Source organism: Rhinolophus sinicus, linkage group LG05 (genome assembly GCF_036562045.2).
Source record: "Rhinolophus sinicus isolate RSC01 linkage group LG05, ASM3656204v1, whole genome shotgun sequence".
In the NCBI taxonomy this organism is placed as follows: Eukaryota; Metazoa; Chordata; class Mammalia; order Chiroptera; family Rhinolophidae; genus Rhinolophus; species Rhinolophus sinicus.
Genome location: NC_133755.1, coordinates 29,834,841 through 29,855,409, shown reverse-complemented (window position 1 = coordinate 29,855,409; position 20,569 = coordinate 29,834,841). Strand labels below are relative to the sequence as shown.

The window sequence follows — 20,569 nt, the reverse complement described above, 5'->3', positions numbered from 1 at the left end:
TAAAATATTTGCTATCTGACTCTTAACAGAAAAAGTTTGCAACCTCTGGTTTTGGTAATTACGCATAAGCAGATCTCTATCCCCTTGAATGCAAGGAGGGCTAATTGAACTGCATGTTTGCCTCTAGAACAGTGGTTCTCCCTGGCCTCAGCTGCCCTGAGGAGCTTTTTTGAAAAACAGACCAGTGGAATCAGAATCTTCAGGGTAGGTCCATGTTGGCATTTGTTAAAGCTCCAGGGTGGACAACCAGGGTGGAGAAGCAGGATGCTCTATAAAAAACAAAAAACAAAAAAAACAACAACAAAGAAATGGCGGCTGCTGGAGTTTCTTCATCTCTGCTGCCCTGGCCCTTTGCCGCTTCCCCTGCAGCTCTGCACACCAGAGCCCACTGACTTATTAAAGCCCTCTGCAGACTGGTGGCTGTAAACTCTCACAGAGACAGATGATGTACCTCAGTGGCTATCAACCCTCACTGCACACTGGAATCACGGGGGAGTTCGTAGAAAAAAATCCCAGCATCCTCTTCCTCCTCCCCCTTCTTCATTCAGGCCTAAAGCCATTAGGTCGCCACAGCGGGGGTGAGGATAGGGACAGCTTGACTGGATTTACAGGCCGAGAGGGTGACCACATAGCAGAAGACATGCAGTGTAGGTGGGAGGAGATTGGTTATACACAAGGGATTAACCAAATGAGGGAAAATATTACGGATAATGGAAGCCAAGCTTCTCATAATTGGAGAAGGGAGTTACAACTCTGAAAAGAGAGAGGACTAAAACCGACTGGTGGTGGATTGTAATTGGGTATATTAATGTGAATATACATATATTCCCTAGCTTTGTCCACTGAGGGCCTGAGGGCAGTGATGCCCCAATAGTAATGAGCATACGTATCCCTCAGATTGTGGCTTTTAAAATGCCATTTTCCACTAAAAGGAATCAATGTTCTTTAGAGGAATGTCTGCTTCTGGGACCGGGGGGTGGGAATGAGCAAGACAAGCCTGAAACACATGGTTTTGAAAGAAAGTGTTCAAGGAAGGATGGGGACATGTGAAAAGGATGCAGAAGCCAGCTTGAATGGGATCCCGCGGCCAAATCGGACAATTTCAGCATCAAAATTAATAATGATAGTAAAGGATTAAACTCATTGAATAAAATAGGAAATCATAGTTTATATTGATATAAATTCAACATTGAATCAATGGAAGGTTTAATGAGAAATAGGCAATTTACATAGTTTCTAAGTACCTACCTATGAAATGCTTTGTTAATTAGAAAAGAAGGGGAAATAGTGACTTCCCTGTGGAGAAGCCTGGCAGACACCCTTTTGATCAAGTGATCAAAGGGAACCTCGTCATTATGGGACGAATTGAAATCGCCTGATAGGAGGCAAGATGAGCACATCACTCGGTGATAGTCCTGCCAAAGACGCATGACCTCGATTTAATCATGAAACTGTACCAGACAAATCCAGATTGCGAGCTATGCGACAAAATCTTCATGTGTCAAGGTCATGGAAGGCAAGGAAAATTGAGGATTATTCTAAACTGAAGGAGACCAAAGAGAACTGCCAACTAGATCCAACACTTGATCCTCTTCCAGATCCTTCTGCTATGGAAGACATTGTCAGAACAATCGGTGAATCTGGAATGGGGTCTGACCATTGGATGGTGGCAACAGTGTTATAATGTGAATATACGGAGTTGGATGGTTGTATTATATAAGGGGGAGGTGCCAGAACACTGCCTCTCAAACTCGAATGTGCATACTGGGGAATCTTAAAATGCAGATTCTGATTCAGTGGGTCTGGGTGGGCCTGAGATGCTGCCTTTCCCACCAGCTCCCAGACAAGGCCCATGCAGCTGGCGAGACCACACTCAAAGTTGCAAGGGTCCAGGGAACCTGTGGTGAACACGTACCATTTGTCTCCTAAACTTTACCCACCTTCCTCCTTCTTTTGGTTCCAGACTCTGGTTTTCCTTTGGGAACAATCCCCTCCCTCCTCTCTCTGCACCTGTTTTGGGTAAAATGGTCCTTACTACTCAAACATGAAGCCTGTCACCTGGGCCAGCTCCATCCCATAACCTGGCAATTGTGAAAGGGTCAAGGCTAGTCCTGAGACCCAGCCACTCCCGGTGAGATGCAACTCTGAGAAGACCTGGTTGAGCTGCCACGTCCTCTATAAAGCTCTTACCTTCTGGAGCCATGTGGGATTCAAGCCTTACAGAGGCTCAGGCTTTGCCTTTTGCCCTCTGACTTCTAAAGGCCTCTAGGGCCTTTCTGACCCCCACGTGACTCCACCACATAGGAGCTGTGTGACCTTACTTAGCATGCTGAATTTGTGCCTCAGTTTCCCCATCTATAAAATGGAATACTGCCCACCCCACCTCAAAGGGTTCTGAGAAGTGAATATCATCCACATAAAGTGTTGTGCGTTGTACTTGGCTCAGAATAGTCAATGAATGTTTAATTGTTCAGTTTGGCTTTTTGAAGCCCATGACCCGACACAAAAATATGGGATAGCATCTCACTGGCAGGTTTTAGGTCATTCTCTGTATTGAGAGTGGCTTAACACAGAGTTTGGGGACTCCGAAAGACGAGGACAAATATTCCACTCGCTGTAATGTTGTTCCCTCTGGGCCCTACCAATTCTTCCATCATCTACCTACTTAATTCCTACCTAATTTGCTCCCATCACGTATTGAATTGCCTATATACATACATATCAAAAGGAAATACATGAGCAACATGGTAGGTGTCCGCAGTATGGTTTTTACAGTCCCAGGAACCGCAAACTCTGGCCAGTGATCAGAATCCCCTTTCGACTGTCTTTATTCTACTGCCATCCAGTGGCCAGCCTGTGCCACTGCAGCACTGTGGGCCGGACGTAGGGGAGCGGCTGTGTTCACACGTGTTCCTTGTGCCCGGGAAGCGGCGCGTGGGGAGAAAGGAAGTGCGTGCGGTAAAAGAGTCTGCTTGAGTTCCCCCCCCAGCAGGCGGGCGTCTGGGCGTGAATCACCAGTCTTGACTTGATTTCTGTTTGATGAACTTTAAGGACACATAGTACAGGGCGACGAAGCCACCGCTGATGCTGATGACGATGAGGTAGATGGCGTAGAGTGGGTACGAGTTCAGGTGCATGTTGCTTAGGATCTGGGGACACAGACATCAGTGAGCTCATTAAGAGGACGTTCAGATGGACGCCGTCTATAAGAAGAGTCCAAGACCTCACTACTTACTACGTCTCCCTGGACAGGGACGGTGAGGTTGCCGCCGACGTCCAAGTCGAAAATTTGCCCTTTAAACTGAATCTGCATCAGCCCTTCAAAACACCATCGGAGGAAGGACACTTTGGAAATCCCCGCGGGCACTGAGGACAGTGACAGTCGCATTATTCACATGGACTAACCCCCGGCTCCGGGCTTCGCCTGCCTGGAGAGAGGGCTGTGGGGGCTGTGCCCCCGGAGAAGGAAGCAAGTCCCCTGAAGGAACAGGGAGGGGAGAGAGGAACAAACGGTGAAAGGGCAGAGGGGCAACTTGGGACGAGGACTGGGGGGCAGGGGGGGGCAGGTGACTGCAGGGTCATCTCACGTTGGGCCGTAACAACACCAGAGAGTAATTGATTAGGTGACCCTCCCAGTACGTGCTCAGCTTCCCAGAGCTGGGGGGCTGTGGAGACTCAGCAGCCCCAAACCGGAGGCTTTTGAGTCTGTGTCCTGACCCTGCAGGGAGGAGTAGGAAGCGGTGAATCCCGCCTGGGATGGGGGGCTCAGGAAGGGCCTGGCGGAAGAGAGAAGCCAGGTGTGGAACAGTGTCCTATAGAGAAGAAGGCATGCAGTGTGGGGGGCTTCAGAACAGCTGGGTGGAGGCAGCAGGCAGGGAGGCACAACCCTCCCCCTCCCACACCATGGATTTGCATTTAGAAAGCTCACTCTGCAGGGGTGAGGGTTGAGAGACTCAAGGATGGACCTGGGCGCAGAGACCAGGATTTTGCCGGGGCCCAAGATCTGATGATAGGAGATAAGGCAACAGGGCATTTCAGAAAGACTTGGGAGGCAGAGTAGACTTGGCTCACTGGAGATAGAGAGGGTGGGGGCGAGTCAGGGATGACCTCCACGTGTCAGCTGGGGTTTATAAAAGGTGCCACGTGCACTGTCTCATGGAATCATTCCCTTGGCACACAGGACAGCTGGCCAGGGCACCTGCTCCCAGGAGGGCCAGCCTTGAGTTGGACTTCAATGACAAGTTCTCATCTCCAGGCCAAAGTAGGCTTCATCCAGCCACAGTAGGCTTCGAAAAGCTTGACCAGGTGTGGGGAGCAGGACTCACCTGTCCACAGGTTGTCCAAGCTTATCATGAAGCCCCCTGTCAGGTAGAAGGAGTTGTAGAGAGCGTTGCCGAAGAAGGACGACATGTGGAAGGTGGGCAGCAGGGCGGCAGCACAGAGGGCCATGACCCTGCAGCAGAAGACCACCAGCCACACGAGCAGGAAGTGCAGCAGGAAGGGCTCCGGGCCGGGGCGTAGGTTGGCCAGCCAGTAGGTGGGCATCCCGTAGATGACAATGTAGGCACAGTGCTCCGGAAGCTCCCCGAGAATCTGCAAAGAGTGGCCCTTGCAAGGATGTGGAGCCAACGCCTTCCTCTGCTGCTGTTCTTTAAACGTGTAAAGGTAGCAACCCCAGCGAGGCCAGACTCCCCTCCCAGTAATGATCCAGCTACAGCAGGAGGGCTGGTGAGTGTGGGCACATGGGACCCTCGAGCATGAGCTCGCTGCTGGTGTCCCCCTGCGCGTGCCATGTGCTCCCTCTGGGACACAGTGCAGAGCAGTTTTCTCCAGAGGCAATGGGTATCTGCTCTCCATAGACCTGGTAGCTGTGTGGCTTGGAGACAGCCACATAACCTCTGGGAGCCTCTGCTTCCATGCAGTGAGGACAGTAACACCTGCCTGACCTGTTTCCCAGGGATGTGGTGGGGCTGGAGAGGTGAGGTATGCTATTAATAGGTGTTTCCCACCATTTCTTTTTTAGGTTTCTGCTAACCAGAAAAGTGTTATTCTTGGTCCACGGTCATGGATTTCTGGTAAATGTATAAAAATTACCAAATCTCCAAAAATCCCCTAGGGAATGTGGCATCTACAAGCACGTGATGCCCAGGCCCCTGGTTCAGTAAAATGCGTCTCTATCACTTCTGTATGATGTGGTGCAGCTTTCTCCACCCCTTCCCCCCACCTGGTGTGGTCACTCGCTCTCAGCCCGGACCAGTCACCTTGGCAAAGAAATATGGACCAGCAGAGTACAGCCCGTCTTCCAGTTCATAGTAAAGCATTGCCCTCTCCGAGTGACCTAAAAGAGGGGAGAAAAGGAGAGTGAAAAAGTGAAAATAAGTTACAGTGTTTCTGTTTTTGAGTCTTGTACAATTACAAATAGTTATATTGCCTAAATATTTTATATTTTTAAAAAACAGGCAGAGTAAAACCATCCTGATTTAGTGTTTGTCATTCTGTGACTTGGGCATTACTGTCAAGTATAAATCCTATGACTCCTTGGTAATTTGCTTTTATTTGCATATTAATATTAACATGTGAACTTTAAAAACGATCATTTTTTATTTCACAATCATGGTGAACTTATTCAGCAAACCCGTTCTCCTGAGAGCTCGGAGCAACACAGGTCAGCTTTGGACCAGCTCAGAGAGCTGCCAACACGCATGCTCCAGACGCCCCAGGTGTAGGTCACGGAAGGCAGGTGACTCTCACATTTGGCAATGACATCCAGGATCACGTTGAAAGGGATGAGAGCTCCGATCATGAACAAGAGGGCCGCCGTGTCCATGAAGGAGAGCTTGATGGCTCCGTGGCCATAATACAGGAAGCCGATGACCAGGGACATCAGGCAGGCCTCCGCCCCGTGGATGAGGAGGGTTGGCAGGTCTCGGAAGTCATTGGAAATCTGACGACTTAAATACAAAAGAAATAGGTGACAAGGGAATGACATACATCTGTCCCGTGACCTTGGCCCTGTCATTTAATCTCTGTGAGCCTCGTTTTTCGCCTCTGTAAAATGGGGCTAACCAGGCCCACCTCAAAGAGTTACTGTGAGGAGCAAATGAGCTCACCGATGAAAGCAGCTATCTCACGGTAGATAGTCAGTAAATGATTGTTACTTTTATCATCAATGTACCTGCCTTGCAATTTTACTTAAAGAAGCCTTCCTGAGGAAATAACCCATCAGGTGCATACAAAGGAATGCACAAAGATGTTGGCTGTAGTACCTGCAATAGCAAAAGCCTGAGAATAATCTGACCATTAATATGGGCTCAGAGGGGGAATGAATGATGGCCAGATTGGAACACCGCAGACCTGACCAGAAGCGAGGTAGAGGCGCTATTGCAAGTGAAAAACAAAAAAAATAAACCAGTTACAATATGCAGAATACGATCCCATGTATGTATTAAATGTTTACGTGCATGGAAGCATCTTAGAAAAGATTCACACCAAGCACGTGGGTCTGGTTTCCTCTGAGGGCTGGTGTGACCGAAACTTCCCACTTGAGGATTTCCTGTATTGTCTGAACGTTTCTCAACGATCCTAGCTGAGTTCAACGATCACCCGGCCAGTAAGGATATTTTGATTTTGTTTAAAGAATGAAAGGAACAGGAGTGCTCTGGGTCACGAGGAGGGCTGGTTCTGATCTCAGTGGTGTGGGTTTTTTCCTGATGATTTACCTCTTCAAATTCATTTCTAATTCTACTTCTTCCTTCAAATTCACTTTAGATAGAAAGGGTTTAATTTGATACAACAAAGATTTTGGGGTTGGAGTAGGGTGGTGGGAGGGATGAAATGGCAGACACTTACCGGATCAGCGTGGTAAACTGCTGCACAGGGCCGGGCAGCTTGGTGGGGGTCGGGAGGTGGCCAGTGTTGCTCTGGAGGACCGGAAGGGCCAGTCTGTCAGGAGGGAGAGCGGCATGGGAGCATGGGGGAGGCATCTCCTGCAGGGCGCTGTCTACCCTGGGCCATCCGGCCAGCCTTACCTCTCTGCACCAGCGCCCACGCCCAGCTCCCTGGCCTCTGCTCTCCACAGACAGTCATCGAAGCCACACACTTTCTCTTGAAACAAGGCTGCAAGCACCTGTGCTTTCTCCCTGGTGGCCAGTTCCTGCTCTCTGCTCCTCCTGTCAATGCTGGTCAGGTCCACTGTAAGCAGAGGATGAGGGGCCATGGGGACCCCTTCCTGCTCACCTACTCACAGGTGAGGAGCTCGGGTGAAGGCCAGCCCACAAAGCGGTCAGCCCTGTAAGCAGAGGATGTGGGGCCATGGGGACCCCTTCCTGCCTGTGCTCACAGGTCAAGGTCAAGCTTGGGTCAAGGTCACCTCCATCCTCACAGATAAGAAGACCGGAATGTGAAGTGTTCAACACCTTGCATAGCCATAAGGCACAGAACAAGGTCAGCCCACAAGGTCAGTTACAGAAACACTGTAAATTATTTTCACTTTTTCATTCTCCTTTTCTCCCCTTTGTTAGGTCACTCGGAGAGGGCATGCTCCCTACCCTCTGCCAGTCGACCATGAAGTGATGGTCAAAGCAGAGAGGGGCAGAGAGCCTCCCAGGACCGGTTCCCACCTGCCTCATCTACAGAAATCCTGCCTCAGGGGAAGGGCAGGTGGCTCAGGAAGGGAGCAATAGAAGAGGCCCTGTGGGCACTGGCCCCTGGTCCCACCACCCAGGCTCATTATGGGGACATCCCCAGGAGAGAGAAGGAGGCATTGGACCTTCGGCACCAAAGGCTGTGGCACAGTTATGCCCTGGCTCTAACTCTAGCTGTCCAAGCAGCTTGTGATGCGGACTCAGCCCCCGGGTATGCTGCCTGTGAGGAGAAGGTGGGCGGGCCAGAGCACAGCTGAGCAGTCTGGACTCCTGGCGTTCTCACTGTCAATTAGTAATTTGACTTCTTAAGCAGCCTGCGCAAATGGGAAGAATGTTTGGCTGGAGGGTGCCAGGGTTTGGCTAACTATAAATAAAATTCTCTCTGCCAGAGTGACAAGCTGGAAAACAAGGCTGACCTTCATCTGCAGCCATGTTACCCCGTGGGGACAGCTGGTAGCCCCACAGCCCTCCTCTCACGGAGCCCCCGTAATGACAGAAAGGCACACCCGCCTGGTCACACCCAGGGCCATCCTAGCCCAGCCTAATTCTAGGCTCAAGGGGCCTCCTCTTTCTCCATTCCTCCCTTAGCTGGGGGTTACCTCCTAACCTCTGCCTATTCCGTCCTCCCATTTTCAAGGCACATCTCAAGGCAGGATAACATCTAGGAGGGGACTTATGAGCTGTGTCATGTTCCCTCAGTGTGCGGACTGGAGCGCAGAACACCAGATTCTCTGGGCACTGCCAAGCCCTACACCCCAGATTGGTGAGGGGCAGGCAAGGCATATAGGCAAGGGCCCCACAAAAAAACAAACAAAAAAACAAACAAAAAAACAATAAAAAATAAAGAGAAAGTTTTTTTCAGGTCTGTTATGAGCATTTGACTTCTGGTAACCCCTCTCTGGGGTTACTGCAGTTTTTCCCTGTGGCCAGGTTGGCAGGTGCCCTCTGCCCCCTTATCTGGGAATGGCTGGCCTAAGGAGGACACACTGGCAGGAAGCCAGGCTGGCACCTGAGCACCGAGAGGCAGGGTGACCTGTATGTGAGTTCACACCGTGTGAGCACACAGGGTGAGGCTGGCGGGCGGAGAGGGTGCTTGTCTTTCTGGGGGAAGTTTGGAAGGTGGATGCTGGAAGGAGGGGATGGCAATGGCCAGGAGTCAAGGTGGGGGTGGCACGCCTGGTGTGAGGCCCAGTTCTGTGCCTTATGGCTATGCAAGGTGTTGAACGCTTCAGATTCCAGTCTTCTTATCTGTGAGGATGGAGGTGACATTGGCCTGGCAGAGTGGTGAGGGTCAACGGGACACCCTCTTGTGACATGGTGCCTCTGGACCCAGTGTCTGCCCTCAGGGTCCCTGTCATCATGTTTACGGTGAAGCCCTTGCTACACCAGGCCGTCCTGGGAGGAAGGCTGGGGCTCCAGCTACCTGTGGGATAAGCCACGGCCACTGCTTCCCCCAGCCCTGCTACAACTGTATGGCCTGCCCAGCAGCCACTGTGGTCCTCAGCACTTAGGATCTGGGCACCTCCTTGCAGGGCAGACACCTGGAAAGGCAACTACCCTGCAGGAATGAAGGCAGTGGCTCATGTCTCACCTGAGGGCCGTATGCTGAGGATTCAGGACCCCAAGCAGAAAGGTGTCTCTGGTGCTGACAGAGCAATTTTCACATCTAGAGATGCTTTGGCCAAGACCACCAAAAAGGCCCTGAGAGGGCCCCGCTTCCCCATCCAATGCCTTTGCGCTCCCTGCCTCTGTGTATCTTTAAGATTTCCTGGAGGCCTCCCGATCCTGAATATCCTGTTTCCCTACAGAGTGTCAGTAAAGACCACAATTCTAAAAATTGATCCACACTCTCTTGGATTACATCCCCTCGGGTTTGGAGCTCTCCAAGTTTCTTATCTGTCATGCACACAAGAGTGGCTATGTCTGGTGCTGCTTTCTTCAGGTCCTCATTTCTAGCATCTGATGCTTGGTACGTGCCAAGGTGACATACATGCTACACCTCCCCTGCCCACACCCGAATCCTCGGTCCTGCTCTCCTGAATCTTTCCACCAGGCTCTGTCAAGGGTCGGGGTGTGGGATAGTCTGTACCCCAGGCCACAGGCCTGGCTGGCTCACCATAGAAGTCGGCAGGGTTGCTGTAGCGAGGACAGGGGTAGCCGAGGGCTGTGAAATACTGGACCATGTGCTTGGCTGCCCCCAAGTAGATGGTGGTGCCGGAGGTCATCAGGAGGACCAAGTCAAACAGCCTGAAGATGTCCGACCGAGGCTGGTGGAGGGAGATGAGCACCAACCTGTTGCCTTTGGCCAGCCTGGACAAGGTTTTCACCAGGTTGTGGGCTGTGAAGCTGTCGAGGCCAGAGGTAGGTTCATCCAGAATGAGGATTCCTTCCCGACAGAGAGAGAAGCCCGGTAAGTTGTTAGGACCCTGGCCAGACCAGGCCGAGCCAGGTGGGGGACACAGGCCCCTCATGCCCCCCCCCGCCCCCAACAGCCCTCACCTGGATTCCACAGAAGCTGCACCCCGATGCTGACTCTCCGCCGCTCGCCCCCCGACACGCCGCGCACGTACGTGTTGCCCACGCGCGTGTTGGCACACTGCCGCAGCCGCAGCTCTGCGATCACGTCGTCCACCTGAGTGAGGGCGAGAGGAGCCCAGGGCCTCAGCAGCCACCTCCACAGGCCTCGCCACACATGTTTTGCCCCGAACTATAAAAATGCCTGCTCTTCTGGATGGATTTAAAGCTCCAGCCTCACTTCCCTGATACACTGTTTGCTCCCTGATGCTGTGCACACGTCCTGAGCAGCTCCCACAGACACGTCCTGGGGACAAGACAGCTGGACTCCCTGCCCACACCGAGGACCACAAAACAAGCCAACGAATACATCACACCTTTTGTCACCTACCAGGAAGGGGGCCAACTGGGCTGAGAAGGCTTACTGAGGGCTGTGGGGCTCTAACGGAAGCCAGAAGGGCAGCGCTGAGCATAAGGTGGAATTTTCCAGATGAATGGATGGTAAGCCGGGTTGCTCAAACTTGACCTGTGGCTGGGCCCTGAGGCAGGGAAGGGGGCAAGGAGGAGAGGAAGGATGTCACGGGGTCACCAGGGTCAGTCAGTTACCCTTTTGTCACGCTGGGCCTGGGAGAAGGTTCTGGGCAGGCGCAGCTGGGCGACAAAAGCCAAGGTCTCCCGGACGGTCAGGTTGGGGAGCAGCTGGTCGTGCTGGCGCACATGGGCTACAGATTTCCTCACCAGCTGAGGTGTGCTGGGCTGCTCGTTGATCCAGACTTGGCCGGACTTAATCTTGCCGCCATGGCCTCGCCCGGTGATCACATCCAGCACAGAGGATCTCCCACAACCTGCAAAGCCACCAGAGACGTGACTGAGATCAGGTTCTACGGGGCCAGCGTGGAAGCCACTGCTGCCTGCACACTTTCCAATTACCTGTGCTGCTCTGTCCTCAGCAGCTGCCCCAGGAGCTGGAGCTCCAGGCCTTTTGCTCACAACCAACTTGAGCACCTTGGGGTGCTGGAGGCACAGTGACACTGAAGTGGGGTGAGGCCAGGTCAGTCAGTGGCTGCATGACAGGAGAAGGATGGAGTCCTGGCTGCCACAGGCCTGCCTGTGCCTGGAGCGTATGCCCCCTCCCCCAAAAGCAAGGCTGTCATTAATTGCACTGCGAAGCTTAAATATTCTGGGCTGGCAAACATGCCAGCAACATTTCATCATTCAACTCATTCGGCTCAGAAGCTGGCATTGTGGGAAGGACTAATTTGGAGAATTAATAGGTTGTCTTTTAAAAATGCAAAAGTGAATCTATTTTCAGAAACAAGGGAGAAAAAAGTAGAGAAGTAATAGATGTGGAAATACTTTCAAACTACAGCAGTGTACACATGTGTTCTGAATTTCTCTCCACCCTCTGCACGCCCTTATTTTTATCAGTGGTACTTTTTACTCTCTCACTAAAAAAAATGGCCCCTTGCACATAAATTAACACCATCCACTTCTGAATGACATAGTGATTTGCTCTTGATTTGGGGAACTGTTGGATTGCACCAGGTTTTGAATGCATTCGATGAGACTCTTTGACAGCCATTTAAGCTGTGAATGAGAATTAGGCTCAGGCTTTGAGAACGCCTGGCAAACAAGCTGGGGAGGATCTCTGTCCAATTCACCCAGGAGGGGTTTTGGTTTCCTTACTGTAAATTCCTTTTGGAGAGCAAATTTTCCAAGTTGTTTTCAAACAAGGGACATGCCAGTACACATCATGTGACAACTGCTCCTTGCCACAGGCCAAGTACCTCCTGCAGGCAGGCCCATGCTCCCCACCCCCCACGTGCAAACACCAAAAATCAAGAAGCTTCTCCACTGATCCCTTCTGAATAGGGATCACGGGTTCTCAGGGTGGAAAGGGACCTACACGCTGCCACTGGGTGTACCTCCTTCACAGTCTGTGGGGAGAGCAGTTTCCATGCTCTCGGCCTCACGTGGAAAGGTGCTGGCCAGGTTATTAGATGGCCATCAGCTGTAATCAGATGGCCATCCACTGTGGCTGGGTGGCCATCAGCTGTAACCAGTTAGCCATTAGCCACTAATATAACTGCCGCAGCTACAGTAAGGGGTTGGTTTGGTTTGGTTGGTTGGTTGGTTGGCTGGCAGAGAAGCAGACGGCGGATCATGTGGATCCTACTTCCTGTGTCTCGCCCGCCGCCTGTGAGACTGAGGTGCAGGAAGACCCCTTGTTGGGGTACTGGCGGATGTTTGCTTTTGTGTCTCGACCAGCCACCATCGAGAATATAGTGGTATGACTCCCCTATCTGTGGCTCCTTTGTTGTTCCTTTTTGGCCTCACCATATCCTGTGTTCTTGTGTGGGAAGTGGGAGCAGAGACCCTGCATGACACAGTCCCTGAGACCTTAAGTGGAGCAAAATAGCCAGGAGTGAAACCAGAAAGGATGGCTCTGGACCTGCGCCCTGCTCAGCCTCGGACATCAGATCCGGGCTCTGAGAGCACAGGGCAACTTTGCTAACATCACAGGGACTGGGGGATTCCCAGTCAGGGAGGCGGAGGCCACGTTTCCTAAACAAAACTTTGTGAGTGGCCTTCCCGGTGCTTGGTACGACTGAGGAGACCCTCACTAACCAAGAGAAAACACCTGCCAGTGTTCAAGACCCTTGTAAAATGGCTGGAATCTTCACAGCAGTAAATTCCTTTGGAAAACGTCTTTGGCACTGCTGATTCTATAGGCGAAGCTAAAATGCCTGGGACTGTTTTATTTTACTTTGTAAAAATCATAACCATCATTCTTTTCTTTTTTTGTGTGTGAGTGGAGTAAAAATCACAGGAAGTATTATTGATAAACCTTTCCAAGAAGTCATTTTAATAATTTCAGCCAAGTAAACCTGAAGCTAAACAACACTGACTCTAAGGCCAAAAGACCTGGAGACTGTTCAGTGTAACCTCTCAAACTTCACTTTCCTCAGCCACGAATCAGGAATACTACCTGCTACAAGGCTGCATGTTGCGAGGATGAAACTGTGATGACTCTAAGGCTTTGTGGAAGCGCCTGTGTCCCCTAAATTCTTAACTCATGAAGAGAAAGCAGATATAACAAGAAAAGCTACGAGGGGTTACTAACAAAAATAAAACTGGCCTATGAAGTATCTACTTTTTTCTTGTTTAGCCCAGAAATGCAGAGGCATGGATGGCCATACGCAGGTGGGACTTGATGTGTGGGGTTGTTCCAGTTATAAGGTGCATTGACACACATTACCTCGTTTGATCTTTGGTTAGACAATAAACAGAATTTCCCTATCCGAAGACTGTAAAAATTGGGAGCAGATATTCAAAGCGTTGAGTAATCTCTCCTTCTGGAAATGATTAATTAAGAGGCATAAAGTGCTCTCTCTAACACTACGTAAGGAAGAAATGCCTTGAGCTGAGATCATAATCAGGTGACCAAAGTTCTAGTTCTAGCTCTGCATGAAATGTTTGTCCTTAGGTTAATCTCTCTACTTCTCTAGACTTTACTCTTGTCTGTCAATTCTGTGTGTGCACATGCAAGGGCAGGACGACACTAGAAGTGGGCTAGATCATATGAACAGCCTCCTCTAAAGATGTTGCCCCACTGGCAAGGAGAAAGAGAGGTAGAAGACAGCAACGAGAATGGACTCTGTTCTCCGAGCCCCGTTCAGCTCTGGCACGCTAGAATATTACGTTTGGCCTTCGGAAGTGACTACTTGAGGCATTCCGAGAATCTGGGTCTGTGCATGTGGTTGAAGTTGCACTCAGACTTGGAGGGTAGTGCGTACCTGCTGTCTGACCATAGCCGGGGATCTGGTTGTGGGGGAACAATGAATGAGTGCTCCATGTGGTGGAGGAGTGCCCTGGAAAGAACATTCAATTCTAAAACTGTCTGATGCTCTTGGAAAGGTTTTTGGCTTGTCTCAATACAGGTGTTAACTAAGGACAGAAGCTTTACTCATGATTCCACACTCAGGTTTCTCAGCAACTACCTGAGAGCTGGTAAATAGAGGAACGGAGATTTGAACCCAGGTCTGTCTGGCCCAGAACCTGTGCTCACAAACACTGTGCTATAGTATTTTATTAAGTTGGTGCAAACGTAAATGCGGTTTTTGCAATTATCTTTAACCTTTAAAACTGCAATTACTTTTGCACCAGCCTAATACTAGTCAGCAACAGGTTCTGTCAGAAGCATCCATTTGTCCAAGAGACCATTCTGCATCCCATTGCCCCACTCTTTGCCCTTCGTGGTACCTGAGCTCCCTATGATGGCCAGCATCTGCCCGCTCCTCACTTTGAAGCTCAGGTTCTGGATGCCCAGCTCGCAAGAGTCCTTGTGAGATGTCCAAGGCATCTTGAACTGGGCCAGCTGCTCAAACCAAGGCACCTGGGAGGCCATGTCCACCTGTGGGGAGACGGTGGAAGTTTCCTCAGAAGCTGAATGGCTCAGGGGCTTCAGTTACTTTTGCTCAGCTCTTCACAGGAGACATCCTCCTGCTGATATACAACAAACCTGAGGGGCTCCCCACCCAGGGTCTACCAAACATGGAAGCTGCACATGGAAAGCATGTGCAATTGCAGAACAGAAATAAAAAGTACAACATGAAGTAAAATGATGTCCTCATTCAATAATAATAGTAATTTACTAATAATTTACTGAAAGTTTACTATGTGCAACGCATTGTGTTAATCAATTTATGTCCATTATCTCCTTCAATCTTCATCGTAAACCTATAACATAGGCATGATTATAATCTCTGTTTTACAGACGAAGCTCAGAGCAATTAAGTAACTTGCTCCTGGTCACATAGCTAGCAAGTGGCAGAGCAGGGAAAGGTGATGGCACAGCTCATTAGCGTGTCCTAACTCACATCCTTAGGCAGCCAGACTTGGGCCTCTGAGGTTCACCAGGCCAGGCCCCGTCATATTCCATCGGGGCCACCTGGGGTCTGTCCCTGAGGGGGTGTGGGAAACAGGAGTCTTTGAATCTGACCAGGGGCTTCCTGAGTGCCTCTGAAAGGCACTTGCATTCTGCATGTCTTATTAGCTCCAGCGACAGTACATTTTACCAAAAAAATAATAATAATAAAGAACTATATATATATGTATATATATATGTATAAATGAACAAAATCTGCATAAAATCTGTAGTTTAGTTAATAGTATCTTACCACTGTTAACATCTTAGTTTGATAATTGTATTGTGGGTAAGCAAAATGTTAACATTAGGGAAAGTTGGACAAATGGTAATGGGAACTCTGTACTATTTTTGCAAATTTTCAAAAGTCTAAAATTATTTCAAAATATAAAATTAAAAAAGAGTTTTAGAGATTCCCCCCCACACACAGGTTCACACAGTTTGCTTTATGTTCCATTCTCTTTTTTATACATCACAATGTCCAGCTACAATATGTGCAGTTGAGGGAAGGCTCCACGCTACTTGCACCCATCACGTGAGGCAACAACACGGACTGGACTCTGTTTTGGGGAGCAGAGGGCTCCTAGGGTGGGCTCACCTTTCCTTTCCACATGGGGGATTATTTGGCCTTCCCTGCCCACTCCTCCCACCTTGTTCTCAGGTGTGCCTCTACCTGGTAACTGAGGTCTCGAACCTCCAAGGTGTTGGACTGGCCACTGTAGGTGAAGTACAGGCTGTTGTCACTTTCAGAGGAGAACAAGCTGTCCTGGAGGCCCTGCAAGGACACATGACAAGTTGAGGGGCTTTTTCAGAAGCCGCAGAGGACATAGGAGAAAACAGAGGTAGGAGACATGAGAGGTGAGAGCAGCAGGTAGTGCGGTTGAGATCCCGAATTGGCAAGGCATGGATTTGGGCAGCTGGAGCCCAAGGGCTCTGAGAAAATCTGAGGACGCATCTCCTCTTCCCTGCAGAGAGAGCGTTAGGACTTCCCCCCAGAGATCCTCAGTCACAGGCTGGTGGAACCTGAACCCAAACAGCCTGTGGTGGATGAGAGCCAGTCTCTGAACTGGCGAGCGTGTGTGAACCTCTGTGTTCTGAGAAGACGTGAGCAGGGAACTGGACTTTCTCTTCCCTCATCTGACTTCCTATCTTCTAATACCAAACAGACATTATATATTCAGTATGTTAGAGGAAAACAGCAGTCAACAAGCTGATGCTCAGTATTTGTGAAGACAACATCCTTAGAAAAGTTGCATCCTATTTTGATGAGGCGTTTTGCACAACAAAGCTATTCAAACTGCTGTTGGGAGAATTCAGAGAAAGTGCCTTTCTCCTTCTCTGTCTCCTTTTCTCCTCCTCCTCCTCTTTCTGTCTTGTTGCTCTTGCTGGAGTGGTGCTATATTGGGATGCATATCAAACAAATCAATGTTTCATGGTATCATTTCATACCTTTGAATGGTATTAACCATTTGCAGATCTGAATTCCTTCTATTGTTATCAATTCAATCATTTAAATCATCGAGGCCCCAACAAGGAAGAACCTGCCTACAAAGGATTCTGTTTTCTAATGCATTCAAATTTCCTTCCATTGCTGTAGTGCAGGGAAAACTGTGTTTTCATTAATGAATTCCTGTTGACTCTGGTCTTCTTCCCTCAGAGCTGCCATTCTCACACTGATGTGTTCCTTCCATCAATCAAGCTCCAAGAAAAACTTATGGGGATCCCACATCGTACTTCAGGCGTGGAGTTTCGGATGTGACAGTGAAAATGACAGTTTTTGAGAAGATTAGATTTTAGTGGACAAGACGAGTGATTAGGGGAATGGAGCAAGACAGGCCACGTGGAGAGGCAGGGTGATCACCAGCACTCAATCAGGGTATATTTTCACTGTGTACACAAGGTGCTGGATGCGAAAATAACATGGTTTATGACCTATATGGAAACCACATCCAACAATCTGTCAAAGCCTCCCTGCAATGGTGGAGGTGAGAGGTCCTTGGAACGGACATTCCAGACCAATGGAAGTGGAGGGAGATCAAAACAGGTGGCCGACACAGGTCCACTATGACTAGTCCCCAGACTTTCCAGGAGAGTATGGACACAGCAGACCATAGCTACTTGCCTTGTTTAGTGTGTGAACTATTATCATAAATATGCTAAATTATACAGAAAAACACGGAAAAGATAAACCGCCAATTCAGCAGACGCGCTATCTCTAGGGAACAGAGAGGGATACCCAGGAGTGGGTATGGAGGGGGTCAGGTGCTGGGCTTCAGAGGTCCTGGTAGTTAGTGGTGAGTACATGGGGTGGGGTTACTAGTCTTTAGACTGAATGGTCTGAAATATCTCAAAATATGTTTTTAAATTGAGAGGGCCAGCCTGTGAGTAGAACTCCAGAGTTCTCCTCCCACCCTGCTCCCCAGCTGCCAGTGCAGCAGCCAGAGATGGAGGTTGAGGAGGTGAGAAAGTCTGTGCCCTCAGAGATGCAGAATGAAGCTCCTGGAAAGATCAAGAGCATCTCAGAAAGCTGCTGGCTTCTGGTAGGTCTGCAGCCCTGACCCTCACTCACCACCTTTACCAGCAACACTGGCGCTGCCTAGTTTTACCATTTATTTTGTTAAACAATCAGAAATTCTATCTGTTGCTACGAGACTCATTTGGGCTAACATGCATCTTGTTTGTTTTTTAAACAGCAAATATCTACAAGAGGGATATTAGTCAATTGGTGTAAGATGTGAGTTAGCTCAGAAATTGCTTCTGCAAACAAACACCTGGCCCTCTCCAGGTGAGAGTTCAGGGTAGGAGGCCAGCTGAGAAAGGAAGGTTGGACATTTTGGAATCCGGAGCAATATGGGGAGATGAGCTCAAGCTCAGGGGAGTTCCACTTTCCAGGTAGGTTCTCTGAGGAGGTGAAGTGTGCTGAGGCCCAGAGGAAAGAGGCGTCAGAACAGAGAGACAAGTGAAGGCAAGGAGAGAGGTGAATGCCTTCTGCTCCTTGTCTGCCCCTCCCCTGTGACCCTGGGCACATGTGGGCCAGCCTGGGACCCCAACCACTGTCACGCCTTCGGGAGGTCCACAGGCAGCTCAACTTTCGGAAGAAGAGAACTCATGGCTGGGTGGGGGACAGCTTCTATTCCATTTTGAAATATTTTCTTTGGCTCCCAGGAAGGATTTATTAGATTCTTCCTGAGGTTTTGACAAACTCTCTGTACTTTTCAAATACTTAACTATCTATTCGGTTGACATCTTAATCATCATGACTGTCAGAACATCTCTTGAATTTCTGACAGGTGACACCCAAAAAAGCAAAAGCAGATGTATTTGTAGGTAACCAGCTCGACTCCTGCTGGGCGATGCTGTAATTTCTCCTTGTATTAACTTCTGATCAAATTCCTGCATCAGAAGCGCAGAGAAGGAAACTCGGGGAGCACAGAACACAAGGTCCTCGTTCGAAGATGAGGAGCCTGGAAAAGTGGTGACGTGCTGAGGACTCCTGCCTGGGGAAACACATTGGGTTTGTTTTGGGCTGATGGGGCGAGCCCAGGCCTTTTCTAAAATGTTCAGACCAGATCTCACACAACTCTGCCCTGAGACCTGGGCCCCTCTCATCCTCCTCTGGCTGCGATCCTGACCATGGACTGAGGAGTCTATGGGCCAAGGGCACTTGCTACTCCGGGTAGCCAGGACCCCACAATTCCCTGGGCAAATGACCGGAAACCCATTCTTGGGGCCTGTATGAATTTTGTCCCAGGCCCATTATCCTCAGCACTCAGAGTACTGCCCAACTGGGCACCCCAGGTCGGAGGAGCACTTGTCAGTGGAAAGTGTAGATGGAATGTGGGTGAACAGGATGGGGTGACCACGTAGGGGTATGTGAGGTCACATATGGCGCTGGGGGGACCGTCTGTGGCTTAGGCTGGAAGCTGGCTCTGCCGTGCCAGCACATTCTAGCTACCCCTTCAAGAAGTCCTAGACTTTCTAAATTTATGCCTGACCTTCTAGGTTATAGGGAAGGTATATTAAGCTAAGAGGGTAGAACTTTTATTTAACGGTTCGTAGTTGATTGGTAACTTTAAAATATATAGACGTACGATACATAGCCCTCATCTTCTTGTTCTCTTGGCACCTTGAGTAGCAGGATTGGAGAAGAGAAAATTGGAAATGACAAGCGTTCCTGCATACGTTCCTGGATGTTTGGGTTTGGGCAGTTCTTCGTCTCCCAAACTATGATGGCTGAACTGTCAGACCTTCCAGGCAGAAATTGTCCCTAAAGTCGCCACTGACTTTATGTCCTACTCAGACTGTGAGCATTGGAATCATGGCTCCTAAGAGTCATTTTCTGGTGGGGATTGGCCCAGGCAGGTATTCCCAGAGCAGAGCTGGTTATTTGCTGTGGCTGCAGAGCTGACTAGTGGTGGTGGTTTCTTTGGGCCTGGCTGAAGTCAGGTGCTAGTAACTCAAGGCCAGCTCAGGTAGCCTGTGGTCTTCCCTGTAAGATGTGGATTCCTCAGTGATTTTTGTCTTTCTCTCCATCCTCCCCACAGCAGGTAAAGACAGAAAGGTGGGGTGGGAATGAGGTGAGAGTGGGGATCTGTTTCCTTTCTACCTTCCAGTTTAGCCTCCTGTTTCAAATCCTGCCCACATCCCAATTTTAGCCGAAGACCATTTCTCAAGTTAAATGAGGGCAGAAACCTTGGATTCTAACCTCTTGGCTCCTTGGCTGTCGTCTGTTCCTTCCAGCTCTCTCCGGGATCTCACGAATGCTTGCTGTAGCCATATTTTGAACATACATTCCTATGTTCCCGTAAATGTCACCTGGGATCCTGTCTCGTCAGTTTATTGCCACTGAGACTCTGAGCTTGACAGCCACACAGAGGAGATATTGCCGAGTTCCTGGATGTGTGAGCACATGTCTGTGATGGAGTCTCATTTGTAAAAAGCTGGATCAGCCCGAGTCACCAACACGAACATCATGTCCTTGTAGGAGCACACCTCAGAGCAGGAAGTGACCTCCAAGGACCCCTGACCCCTGACCCCTGAATCCGCTCCCCTCAGCCTCTTGATGCCCAGGAAATGGAGTCCTGCTGCCACATTCTCATTCTGCTTGTGGTCCTGATGGTGAGTTAAGACAAAATGTTCCTGAGGAAAGAAAGGTCCAATTCCCCCTCACCCACCAGGACCGAGGGGACTCCCCATCACTCACCGAGGCATCCTGCGTTGCAGCCCTAATTCTCAGCCCTTTCTCCCCTGGGGCCTCCTCAGCCATGGGGCCCAGCAGCGTCTGTGTGCCTTTGCTGCAGCTTTCTTTGGACCTTAGCTGCTGCCTGCCAGTGCCAATGTTTTCTCTCTTTCCCAGAGCTGAGCAACCTCTGGCCCTCGTTTGATGAACCACCGTGTATCTCCCAGCATTCCTCTCTGGCAAACCTTCCCACAAACACAGACTGTGTGTTCTGCCCACTGCCAAGATAATACACACACTCTGGCT

The 20,569-nt window shown here is 49.9% G+C and overlaps 1 protein-coding gene across 3 annotated transcripts; it reads right to left on the bottom strand.

Annotated features, from left to right (window-relative positions):
* Positions 1–1,189: 1,189 nt before the first annotated feature.
* Positions 1,190–20,517, bottom strand: ABCG8 (ATP binding cassette subfamily G member 8). Of its 3 annotated transcripts, none has more exons than XM_019748627.2 (13): positions 20,288–20,517; positions 15,758–15,859; positions 14,421–14,571; positions 10,764–11,002; positions 10,143–10,275; positions 9,760–10,029; positions 7,029–7,191; positions 6,850–6,942; positions 5,752–5,951; positions 5,262–5,338; positions 4,326–4,593; positions 3,236–3,366; positions 1,190–3,149 (listed from the first exon to the last, which is right to left on the bottom strand). In XM_019748627.2, the coding sequence occupies exons 1-13, from the start codon at positions 20,348–20,350 to the stop codon at positions 3,012–3,014; spliced, it is 2,028 nt and encodes a 675-aa protein (XP_019604186.2). In that variant the 5' UTR covers positions 20,351–20,517; the 3' UTR covers positions 1,190–3,011. The 3 variants fall into 3 exon arrangements, with proteins under 3 accessions (XP_019604186.2, XP_074188036.1, XP_019604187.2); XM_074331935.1 differs by having other exon boundaries at positions 2,813–3,149; positions 6,850–6,918; positions 20,288–20,455; XM_019748628.2 differs by having other exon boundaries at positions 2,813–3,149; positions 15,758–15,850; positions 20,288–20,455.
* Between the last annotated feature and the right edge of the window lie 52 nt (positions 20,518–20,569).